The sequence below is a fragment of the Salvelinus sp. IW2-2015 genome, linkage group LG3, assembly GCF_002910315.2.
Source record: "Salvelinus sp. IW2-2015 linkage group LG3, ASM291031v2, whole genome shotgun sequence".
NCBI lineage: Eukaryota > Metazoa > Chordata > Actinopteri > Salmoniformes > Salmonidae > Salvelinus > Salvelinus sp. IW2-2015.
In genome coordinates, this window is record NC_036840.1 from 20,283,560 (window position 1) to 20,296,621 (window position 13,062).

The following is a 13,062-nucleotide window of genomic DNA, read 5'->3' on the forward strand; positions in this document are numbered from 1 at the left end:
CGGCGATGTCATCTACAAAATAGCTTCCAATACTCTACTCAGCAAACTGGATGCAGTTTATCACAGTGCCATCCGTTTTGTTACTAAAGCACCTTATACCACCCCCAACTGCGACCTGTATGCTCTAGTCGGCGGCCTCGCTGCATGTTCGTCGTCAGACCACTGGCTCCAGGTCATCTACAAGGCTATGCTAGGTAAAGCGCCGCCTTATCTCAGTTCACTGGTCACGATGGCAAACCCACCGTAGTACGCGCTCCAGCAGGTGTATCTCACTGATCATCCCTAAAGCCAAAATCATTTGGCCGCCTTTCCTTCCAGTTCTCTGCTGCCTGCGACTGGAACGAATTGCAAAAATCTCTGAGTTGGAGACTTTTATCTCCTCAACAACTTTAACATCTGCTATCTGAGCAGCTAACCGATCGTGCAGCTGTACATAGTCCATCGGTTATAGCCCACCCAATTTACCTACCTCATCCCCATACTGTTTTATTTTATTTACTTTTTGCTCTTTTGCACACACAGTATTTCTATTTGCACATGATAATCTGATGATTTCACCCCAGTGTTAATCTGCTAAATTGTAATTATTCGCTCCTATGGCCTATTTATTGCCTACCTCTCATGCTTTTGCACACATTGTATATAGATTCTCTTTTTTTCTTTTTTCCCCCTACTATGTTATTGACTTGTTTATTGTTTACTCCATGTGTAACTCTGTGTTGTTGTTGTTCAAACTGTATGGGCTTTATCTTGGCCAGGTCGCAGTTGCAAATGAGAACTTGTTCTCAACTAGCCTACCTGGTTAAATAAAGGTGAAATAAAAAATTAAATTAAATTTAAAAAAATAATATTTAACCTTTATTTAACTAGGCAAGTCAGTTAAGAACAAATTGTTATTTACAATGACGGCCTACCCCATATCAATAAACACATGAATACAAACTGAATCTACATGCCATGTTAAAAAATATTAATAAACCGTTATAGCTGGAAATATAATTACAAAGTACAAACCAGTGAATATTAGCCTACAACTCCCGAAACTCTTTGCAGGGTCCAATTTGACAATCGTCCAATCCGCGTCAAGACAGCTCCGCACGTGACTCTGGGTGAAGTTCTTCCTGAGAGAGCGGTGCAAAACAGACTGACAAATCCAGGAACGGAGAATTGCAGTTTGTGTGTAAGTAATACAAATTACGATAAAAATACCGCGGCGAATAAATTGTGTGGGCTTTTCGGCAGCTGTTGGTTGATGTTACGTTGTGCTGAGACGAGAGAAACTGTCGTAGTTGTGTTCTAAAGTAGCTGTCGGTTTTATCTTGGGCCTTCGCTATTTCCTGGTCGATGCTCGCGATGCTCGCATTCTATGATGTCTGTGGATGTGATGCACTGGCTCGAGTTTTGGCTTTGCGCTCTTGCTGGAATGGGGCAGGGGCAAAGTTGTAAAAGTTGTGTTATCGCGTGTTTGAAGCCTTTATTTTGGAAACATTCCTTTCAGTTGGTGGTTATTTTTTGTGTTTACAATGTTATTTGAGCCGTAACGTCTATACTAGCATAATGTTGTTTTTTTCAGCGCAACATTGAAGCTAGTTTTGCATTCCATTTCTCCTACACCTTACTTGATTTTGGGGATCGGGCTAGTCAGCAAGCAGGAATTACAAGTATAGTCAGTTAGAATACAAAACGTTCCCGAGATGATTAACGTTAGCGTGATATGGTTTCAATTCAAAACACTATTCGTTTCCCATATTTCTGCATTGCAAGTCTGACTTCACTTGTGACAGTCCCGTGCTAGTGCTACTTTGTTGCTACAGTATTTGTCACTTACACTGGATACAAATGGAAAGTGGGGAGGTTGTCATGCTGTTGCAATGATACATGTAACACATTGTATCATAGTAGCATCGACCATGAAAATGTAGTCATCGGGATAATAGCTTTTAATAAGCTCAGAGCTTGAAAGGAACATTATTGAATCATTAACGTTAGACCTCGTGTGGATATTCTTTAGCACATAAATCTATCAAAATGTTTTTTCATATTGCATTCATCCAAAAGAGGTAACCAGAATATTGAATATAGGACAGAATGCTTGACCCAAATGGTACCCTATTCCCTATATGGTGTGCTAATTTTGACCAGGGTCCATAGAACTCTGGTCAAAAGTAGTGCACTATGTAGGGTATATGGTGCTATTTTGGATGTAAACCAGTGTTTGACCCACTTGCAGCATCAGCCTACAGTATGATAATATCAACAACAATGCAGGTATTGATTTTGCCCTTTTGGGGGGGAGGTCTGTCTCTGTGTCTGTCTCTGTTGTGTTTGTGTGATGGATTGAATAGATGAGAGTAGTTTGTAGTGACGTACTGTATGATGAGGCTTGCTAAGCTAGGGCAGCCCCCTTGTCTCCCACCCTCCGTTTCACTTGTCAAATATTCTGAACAAAAATATACATGCAACAATTTCAAATATGTTGCTCAGATACAGTTCATATAAGGAAATCACTCAATTTAAATACATTCATTAGGCCCTAATCTATGGATTTCACATGACTGGGCAGGGGCACAGCCAAGGGTTGGCCTGAGAGGGCATAGGCCCACCCATTTGGGAGCCAGGCACACCCACTAGGGAGCCAGGTTCAGCCAATCAGAATGACTTTTCTCCCCTCAAAAGGGCTTTATTACAGACAGAAATACTCCTCAGCACCACCCCTTCCCTCCTCTGATGATCCCGAAGGTGAAGAAGCTAGTTGTGGAGATCCTGGCCTGGCATGGTTACACGTGGTCTGCGGTTGTGAAGCCGGTCGGACATACTGACATATTCTCTAAAACGATGTTGGATGCGGCTTATGGTCGAGAAATTAACATAAAATTCTCTGGAAACAACTCTGGTGGAAATGACAAAACTGCACATTTTAGAGTGACATTTTATTGTCCCCAGCACAAGGTGCACCTGTGTAATGATTATGCTGTTTAATCAGCTTCTTAATATGCCACTAGCAGGGATGTAAACAAATTTGGGCACAACATTTTGATAGAAATGAAACACGGGACCAGCACTTTACATGTTGTGTTTATACTTTTGTTCACTGTATATATTTGTCTGTGTTTGCGTGTGTCTGTGTCTGGCGTGTGTGTGTCAAACGTTATAAATAGCGATGCTCTTTGTCTCGACGCAGCGTAGCACTACCTCATTGGTTACAGTATGTTGATGTGCCCGATGTTGCTATATCAGATATAGAGACTGGCACTTTCAATGAAATTATTAATGTCCTGACTTATACCTTTAGCATTTAAGGGACAATCCAAACGTTGACTTTTAAATCAATGATATATAGGCCTATCCATTGAAGAATGTAACCTATAAATGCCTCATGAGCTTAGCTCACCTGACTCCCAAAATATAAGCTGTATCACAACCGGACGTGATTGGGAGTCCCATAGGCCGGAACACAATTGGCCCAGCGTCGTCCAGGTTTGGCTGGTGTAGGTTGTTGTTGTAAATAAGAATTTGTTCTTAATTGACTTACCTAGTTAAATAAAGGTTCAATTTAAAAATAAAATGTTTTTTTTCTCCATTGCTGCTGAACAATATAATAAGCAAACACGGTATAGTTTCAAAACATGGTTAAAACGATCATTTTGTTCCCAAGGATGGTCTGTCCTTGCATCCTTATGAAGTTGACAGTGGTTAGACCTACATTTCCCCATCCCTCAGCTGTTTACCAAAAAGGTGTCGGGGTTGACTGCTGTGTTAATTTTTCGAATCCCGGATTGCCCTGTTAAACTGACATGGTTGGTTGGTTGGTTGGTTTGATATTCCGGTGCTGGAATAAACCAGGCTGAACTAGGCTATATGATGCTAAATATAACTTGAGTGGTCACTACTTCAAACTGTAATAGCTGCTCCTTGAGATGAGCAGTTTGATTTGTGTGTGTGTGTGTGTGTTAGGATAGGGGTTTGAAATAATTTCACTATACGAATAGTATCATACATTTTTGTTGGATATCAGATATCCAAGGCAACTCGGCTACAGCCAAGCTAATTTGTTGCATCCACAATGTTATTTATCATCCCATATAACAATGCCTGTCTTGACTGGAGTAGCCTAGAGACGCTAGTTAAGGATCCGTTTTTTTCAAATTTTCGCCTAAAATGACAAATCTAACTGCCTGTTGCTCAGGACCTGAAGCAAGCATATGCATATTCTTGATACCATTTGAAAGGAAACACTTTGAAGTTTGTGGAAATGTGAAATTAATGTAGGATAATATAACACATTAGATCTGATAAAAGATAAAACATGCAGGTTTTGTATTACCTTTGTATGCTAGAGAAATGCCATAATGTATTATTCCAGCCCAGATGCAATTTAGATTTTGGCCACTAGATGGCAGCAGTGTATGTCCAACGTTTTAGACTGATCCAATGAACCATTGCATGTCTGTAAAAAATTGTCAAGACTGCCCAAATGTGCCTAATTGGTTTATTAATAACTTTTCAAGTTCAGATATTCGGATATTTGAATAACTGCACATCCGTGTGTGTGTTTTAAATATACCTCAGTTTGATTCACAGCTGTGTGTATTGATATACACTGAGTGTGCAAACATCAGAAACACCTGCACTGAACACTTTCCATGACAGACTGACCATATTTAGGTGCCAGGCGCACCGGTTTGAGTGTGTCAAGAGCTGCAACGCTGATGGGTTTTTCACACTCAACAGATTCCCGTGTGTATCAAGAATGGTCCACCACCCAAAGGACATCCAGCCAACTTGACACAACTGTGGGAAGCATTGGAGTCAGCATGGGCCAGCATCCATGTGGAATGCTTTCTACACCTTGTTGAGTCCATGCCCCAATGAATTGAGGCTGTTCTGAAACACCTTCCCAATTAATTGTTGACTGCATAGTAGGCATTAAACATGGTTGTGGATCTCATTCCAAAATCATGGGCGTTAAAATGGAGTTTGTCCCCCCTTTGCTGCTATAACAGCCTCCACTCTTCTGGGAAGGCTTTCCACTAGGTGTTGGATCATTGCTGCGGGGACTTGCTTCCATTCAGCCACAAGAGCATAAGTGAGATCGTGGACTGATGTTGGGCGATTAGGCCTGGCTCGCAGTCGGCGTTCCAATTCATTCCGAAGGTATTAGATGAGGTTGAGGTCAAGGCTCTGTACAGGCCAGTCAAGTTCTTCCACACCAATCTCAACAAACCGTTTCTGTATGAACCTCACTTTGTGCACAGGGGCATTGTCATGCTGAAACAGGAAAGGGCCTTCCCCAAACTTTTGCCACGAAGTTGGAAGAACAGAATTGTCCCTTCACAGAACAGCGCAAACTGTCTCTAACCAGAATAGAAAGAGGAGTGGGAGGCCCCGGTGCACAACTGAGCAAGAGGACAAGTACATTAAAGTGTCTAGTTTGAGAAAGACGCCTCACAAGTCCTCAACTGGCAGCTTCATTAAATAGTACCCGCAAAACGGGTAGGGGCGAGGGAGGGGCCTTACTGTGAGCGAGTGACACATGGAGGGAGAGACGAGACAGCAACCAACCAAAACGACTCGTGCTACAGTAAACTATTAGCTGCCATAGCTAGGTTATTTATCATAAAATATGTCTTGGACTGCATCAAATCGGGACGAGAAGCTAGCTAACGTTAGCTAGCTAGGCTAACTGAGGCTGCAGTGCATGCGCTTTCTCATCTTACAACTTTTAATTCTGTCATCTTCCATTGATTTATATATCTCCTAACTTTTGCCACACACTGTGCGTGGCTCTATAGTCTGTACTGTAGCCTATTGCCTCTTTGATGACTTTACAAGCGCCGCGCTCCGCTCTTGTGAAAAGCAAGAGCAGCAGCATAAATCAGAAATGTTCTCTCTCTGCTGCAACACTTGCGTTCGGATCTGTACAGGCCCTTCCTGACAAGTCAGTTAAAATTACACATACCCAAGACCCGTGTCAATCATATCCTAACCAACCCAGAAATGTGACATTATTTAGAATTCTGGATCCGGACCTGCTCGGTTCCTGGATCGGGTCTCAGGTATTTGGGTACAGGTGGATCTGTGAAGACCTAATGTGGTTCTTCTTTTTGGGGATAACCATGAGTGGAAACAGTCCCAATGAATTTATTAATCAATATTGATATCTTACGTTTGTTCTCTGACCTCTCTCCTCTCCTTCCATCTTCTCTCCCCTGTAGAGTCATGGCCTCTGCATCAATACCAGTCTACAACCGCTCGAATAACCCCCTGGAGAACAGCTCTAGTCAGAATGTAAGGATCTCGCTCTCTTCCTCGCTTCTCTTTCCCTTCTCTGTGTCTTTCTCTATTTCAATTCAAAGGGCTCTGTATACTCACATGTTATTTCTCAAACTCTCTGTTCTATGTGTCTTTTCAGTGTTATTTTGTGGTTTGCAGCATATATTATTTGCTCTACTGATACCGTACTACCGACCACATCTAATAAGCTGTTTCAGCGGTTTGGCTGAGCAGTAAAGATGATGGTGCCAGCACACGCTAATACACACAAACTCTCATCTCTCTCACTTACATACTCGTATCCATTCACACATCTCTCTACACCAGGATTCCCCAATAGGTGGCCCGCCGGTGATTTTATTTGGCCCCACAAGTTTTCTTTGCAAAATTTCTAAAAGCCTATTTTCGCTTTGTCATTTTGGGGCATTGTGTGTAGATTGAGGGGATTTTCTTTTATTTTTATCCATCTGCAAACTCAACTCAGTGACCAAACTTTTTAACCAGGCTTTTTCTAGGTTGCTGCTGTTACTAGCTCCTGTTGGTTAGCCTCTTCTGTCATTAATAAGTTATGGTGGCTCTACCTAACATCCATAGACAGTAGTGCTGTGTTGAAAGCTCTTATGTAGGAACTCTGTCTGTCTGTACAGTTCCGGCAACCAGCATGAAAGCAATTTATAGCACGTCGTTTTCTTTAGATCATGTGTGTCAGTTGGGTCGAATTTTTGAAAAACGTTCCTACGGCCTTCCAGGATAGTGTACACGGTATAGAGTTTTTGTCAATACAGAGACCCTCTTTCACAGATTGCTCATTCCTATTGGCTCTCGACTCAGGAAGTCCTCGAGTGGCGGCCAATAAAGACAGTGCTCTTATAGCGTTGACTGTTGAGGGTTTTCCATGCAAAACAAATGACGGCTAGGTACAGTACTATGGACACAAGTGTGGCTTTGTCGAGACCTAGGGAGGCTAGACGCCAAAGGAAACAGTGCCCCTTGCTAGACACACAAACACTCTCTCTCCACACACACACACACACACACACACACACACACACACACACACACACACACACACACACACACACACACACACACACACACACACACACACGAGGCACACTCTCTCTTGCACATGCGGATGTACACATACTAAACAGTAGCCTCACTCTCTTTCTCTCCCTCTCTCTCACATACAGTACGTCACTGAAGATTTGGTGTTTTATTAGCTGTTACTCTTCCTGCGGTCCAAACAGGAACAAAACAACACATCATACTAAAACAATACATCATAATAAAACAGTAGGCTACATCATAAATAATACAATACATCATAATAAAACAATAGGCTACATCGTAATAATACATCATCATAAAACAATAGCCTACATCATAATAAATCAATACATCATAATGAAACAATGGGCTACATCATAAATAATACAATACATCATACAAGGCATTATGCAAATTTGCACAGCTCCTTTTAAAAATGTACAATATTGAAACAATATAATATTACAAAATGTGTCTTTTGGAGTGTGTGTGTCTTCACAGTCTGTGTTGTACTGTGAAGTGTTTTATGTTTTTTTTATCTGATTGTACTGCTAGCTTGAGTTAATTGGTGGAAGAGTTCCATGTAGTCATGGCTCTGTAGTGCCTTGCGTTTCCCAGCCTCTGTTCTGGACTTGGGGACCGAGAAGAGACCCCTGGTGGCATGTCTTGTGGGGGTATGTACTGTATGGGTGTCTAAGCTGTGTGTTAGCTGTTTGAACAGACCGTTCGGCGCTTTCAACACGTCAATACCTCTCACAAAGACAAGTAGTGAGGCAGTCAATCTCTCCTCCATTTTGAGCCAGGAGAGATTGACATGCATGTTCTTCATATTAGCCCTCCGTGTACATCGAAGGTCCACCTGTGCTGCTTTGTTCTGGGACAAGTGTAATTTGCCTATGTCCTTCTTTGCAGCACTTGACCATATAACTGGGCAGTAGTCCAGGTGTAATAAAACCAGGGGCAGTAGGACTTGCTTTGTGGAATGTGATGTCAAAAAAGCAGAGCATCTCTTTATTACGGACATACTTCTCCCCATCTTTACATCCATTGAATCTATATGTTTTGACCATGACAGTTTACAATCTAAGGTAACACACAGTCATTTAGACGCCTCAACTTGTTCAACAGCCACACCATTTATTACCAGATTCAGCTGGGTTCTAGAACTTAGTGAATGATTTGTACCAAATACAATGCCCTTAGTTTCAGAGATGTTCAGGACTAAGGTTGTTGCGGTGACCGTATTACCGCCAGACCCGGCAGTCATGAGTCATGACCACAGTAAAATTCCACGTGACCGTTAGGTCAAGGTAATCTCCTTTTTATGCACTTTGGACATGCTTTGGTAGTACCCAATTTGCAAACAACCATCAGGTCGCTAATGGCCTGGTACTCTGGGCTCTGTTGTCCCTCTAACCACTCGGGCATCAATGCAAATGCAATCAAAAATCACATCAAACACATCAAAACAGTATGTTGCTTTTAAAACTCAACTCACTGTGATGATCAACTTGAAGAAAGAAGTTCAACAGCAGGTTGAAACTGAGTGTAAAACATGGTTTTATATACGCATACACAAATACGCATACACAATCGGCTTAGGAGCCCAAGCCCCCCCCCCCCCCACAGGAATTAAAATGATTGTTATGCCGTTATACAATACATTGCCTACTGCGTACAGTACCAGTCAAAAGTTTGAACACCTGCTTATTCCAGGGTTTTAATTTCTTTTTACTGTTTTTTACATTGTAGAATAATAGTGAAGACATCAAAACTATGAAATCACACATGGAATCATGTAGTAACCAAAAAAGTATTAAACAACTCCAAATATAGCTTTGCGCATGCTTGTCATTCTCTCAACCAGCTTCATGAGGTAGTCACCTGGAATGCGTTTCAATTAACATTTGTGCCTTGTTAAAAGTACATTTGTGGAATTTCTTTCCTTCTTAATGTGTTTGAGCTAATCAGTTGTGTTGTGACAAGGTAGGGGTGGTATACAGCAGATAGCCCTATTTGGTAAAAGACCAAGTCCATATTATGGCAAGAACGGCTCAAATAAGCAAAGAGAAAAGACAATCGATTATTACTTTAAGACATGTAGGTCAGTCTATCCAGAACATTTCAAGAACTTTGAAAGTTTCTTCAAGTGCAGTCGCAAAAACCATCAAGCGCTATGATGAAACTGGCTCTCATGAGGACTGCTACAGGAATGGAAGACCCAGAGTTACCTCTGCTGCAGCGGATAAGTTCATTAGAGTTACCAGCCTAAGAAATTGCAGCCCAAATAAATGCTTCACAGAGTACAAGTAACAGACAAATCTCAACAGCAACTGTTCAGAGGAGACTGCGTGAATCAGGCCTTCACGGTCTAATTGCTGCAAAGAAACCACTACTGAAGGACACCAATAATAAGAAGATCCTTGCTTGGGTCAAGAAACATGAGCAATGGACATCAGGCCGGTGGAAATCTGTCCTTTTGGTCTGATGAGTCCAAATTTGAGATTTTTGGTTCCAAACGCCGTGTCTTTGTGAGACGCAGAGTAGGTGAACGGATGATCTCCGCATGTGTGGTTCCCACCATGAAGAATGGAGGAGGTGGTGTGATTGTGTGGGGGTGTTTTGCTGGTGACACTCTGTGATTTATTTAGAATTCAAGGCACTCTTAACCAGCATGGCTACCACAGCATACTGCAGCTATATGCCATCCCATCTGGTTTGCGCTTAGGCCCACTGTCATTTGTTTTTCAACAGGACAATGACCCAAAACACCTCCAGGCTGTGTAAGGGCTATTTGACCAAGATGACCTGGCCTCCACAATCACCTGTTATTTGTTCGGTTTGATGTTGTCACCTTTATTCTACAATATAGAAAATAGTAACAATAAAGGAAAAACGCTTGAATGAGTAGGCTTGTCAAGATTTGACTGGTATTGTATTACGCATGGCAGAAAAACACAACTGATTTAAGATGTCTTTGGTACATAATTGCTCTAGCCTATACTCCAAAATGAAACCAATTTGAGTAATGTTCTTTGAGTGTGGACTGTATTCATATGCATACTGAATGGACTGGTTACCTAATGCTATGTTCCAAATTTCTATCCACGAGTCTGGGAGAGAATGAATAGCCCTTGGCGATGCTATTGGTTGTGCAGGGCGGCTTACAGGTAGCCTACAATTATAGTGAATTAAATTTTTGAATATCCGGGTAATAGGACATTTTTWAAATATATTTTCATAATAAATTGGGTGACACACCTTTAGCTATACAGACTATATCACCACCGTTTCCATCTTCTCCTCTCTCCCCTTTATTCTTTTCTCGAGCATGCAGTGCGCTTGTCAACAGTTTAGTAAAATATGTGTTGCGAAAACATGTTACTTTCAATGTTCCCATACAGATTAGACTTGGTTTCCCAAATTAAGCACCGGGTAGCCGCGGAAACAGGGTTGTAGAGCCCCTTGAAAAACGGACTGGCAGCACACAGCCTCCATTCGCTATTCGAGTTCATACAGATGACGTCTCTTTCTTCTGCCCCAAATGTTAGATACTAGTAAAGACAAGATTCATTGAGAATAGTCTGATGAGAGAACAGCTGTGCAGCCTGAGGCAAGGAACAGAGCGCAAGCTTTTTTTGCTACTTTCGCCAATCATCAACAGCCTATGGTCGCATCATGCAGCTCCATATGTTTTGATTTGTAAGACGTTCTAAGGGTTGTATCATTCACAACTGCAGTTGCCAAATTACTCTACATCTAGCATGTAGGACCTGTTTCAAATGATCACTTTTATGCTCAGCGAAGCCACTTCACATGCGCYCTTGCTCCGGAATGAGGAAAAATATCCTTTCTATTTTATTCAGCCAAGTTCAATTATATTATTCTACTATAAAATCATATAAAATAGTTACATGGAACTTATAAGCATATCTTGTCAGCTAAATGAACAAGCCTATGGCATGGAGCATAGCCAGATAACATACAGTTGGCCAACTCATATGCTGTTCTTCTGAAATTTTTTCATATCATGTTTCTTTAGACCTGACTAAAATAAATAATGGATTTTTTGTAATAGTGTATATTAAATAGATTTATTAGCCTTTTAAAAAATGTAGATGTTCCAAAGGCATGCATCAGCAGCTTGTGTGAGTGGAGGCCTGGAGATGCTAATTGTGTTTGTTAATTGAAGGTCAATTAATGTGCGACCGGCAGACTTCTGCATTACAGTAACTAGCTGACAAAATTTCATGACTGCCACAGCCCTTTTCAGAACCAGTTTATTACTGGCCACCCATTCTAAAACTGACTGCAACTCTTTACTAAGAGTTTGACTTCATTAGCTGTGGTTGCTGATGCGTTTTATGGTTGAGTCATCAGCATACATGGACACACATGCTTTGTTTAATGCCAGTGGCATGTCATTGGTTAAAATACAAAAGAGTAGAGGACCCAGAGAGCTGCCCTGTGGTACACCACACTTTACATTTGACATAAGAGCTTCTATTAAAGGAAACCCTTTGAGTTATATTCGATAGATGGCGCTGAATCAACAATATGGCAAAGGTTGAAAAGCCATAATACAAGTTTTCTCAACAACAGGTTATGGTCAATAATATCAAAGGCTGCACTGAAATCTAACAGTACAGCTCGCATAATCTTCTTATCAATTTCTTTCAACCAATCATCAGTCATTTGTGTCAGTGCAGTACATGATGAGTGCCCTTCTCTATAAGCATACTGAAAGTCTGTTGTTAATTTGTTCAGATAAATACCTAAGCACATTTTTACTCGAACTTATTTAGGCTTTCCTTAACTTCTCTGCGCTACGGATCCCTTTAGCGGGATCATTTTCCTAAACAACCGCTGAATTGCAGGGCGCAAAATATTACTAACAATATTTATAATCATGCAATCAAAAGTGAAATATACCAAAACACAGCTTAGCTTGTTGTTAATCCACCTATCGTGTCAGATTTTGAAAATATGCTTTGCAGCGAAAGCAATCCAAGCTTTTGTGAGTGTATCAATCAATGCTACAACAGCTAGCCCCAAATTAGCATGGTCACGAAAGTCAGAAAACCAATCAAATTAATCGCTTACCTTTGATAATCTTCGGATGTTTGCACTCACGAGACTCCCAGTTACACAACAAATGTTATTTTTGTTCGATAAATATTACTTTTATAACAAAAACGCCATTTGGGTTGCGCGTTATGTTCAGAAAACCAAAGCCTCGTTCGGTTCGACGAAAATTCCAAAAAGTATCCGTAATGTTCTTTAGAAACATGTCAAATGTTTTTTATAATCAATCCTCAGGTTGTTTTTTAACAAACATAATCTATAATATTTCAACCGGACCGTAACCTATTCAATAAAAGAGAAAGAAAATGGAGAGCTACCCCTCTCGCGCGCAGGAACTAATCAGAGGCCACCTGACTAGTTTTGAAAAATCTCGCTAATTTTTCAAAATAAAAGCCTGAAACTATGTCTAAAGCCTGGTCACAGCCTGAGGAAGCCACTGGAAAAGGAATCTGGTTCATACCCCTTTAAATGGAAGAAAGACGGGCCAGGAAACACAGATAAAAAAAAAAGAATCACTTCCGGGTTAGATTTTCTCAGGTTTTCGCCTGCAGAATCAGTTTTGTTATACTCACAGACAATATTTTGACAGTTTTGGAAACTTTGGAGTGTTTTCTATCCTAATCTGTAAATGATATGCATATTCTACAATCTGGA

At 41.0% G+C, this 13,062-nt stretch overlaps 1 protein-coding gene across 4 annotated transcripts in view; it reads left to right on the top strand.

Moving 5' to 3' along the window:
- The first annotated feature begins 1,098 nt into the window (after window positions 1-1,098).
- LOC111952080 (myotubularin) overlaps window positions 1,099-13,062 on the top strand; it is a 64,689-nt gene continuing 52,725 nt past the window's right edge. For 3 of the 4 annotated variants that reach the window (XM_023970564.3, XM_023970572.3, XM_070435080.1), the window contains exons 1-2: window positions 1,099-1,180; window positions 6,216-6,288. In XM_023970564.3, coding sequence (XP_023826332.1) covers window positions 6,220-6,288 — 69 coding nt within the window. In that variant the 5' untranslated portion in view covers window positions 1,099-1,180; window positions 6,216-6,219. The remainder of the gene's footprint in view (window positions 1,181-6,215; window positions 6,289-13,062) is intronic. The other variant, XM_024134590.2, reaches the window with a different exon arrangement.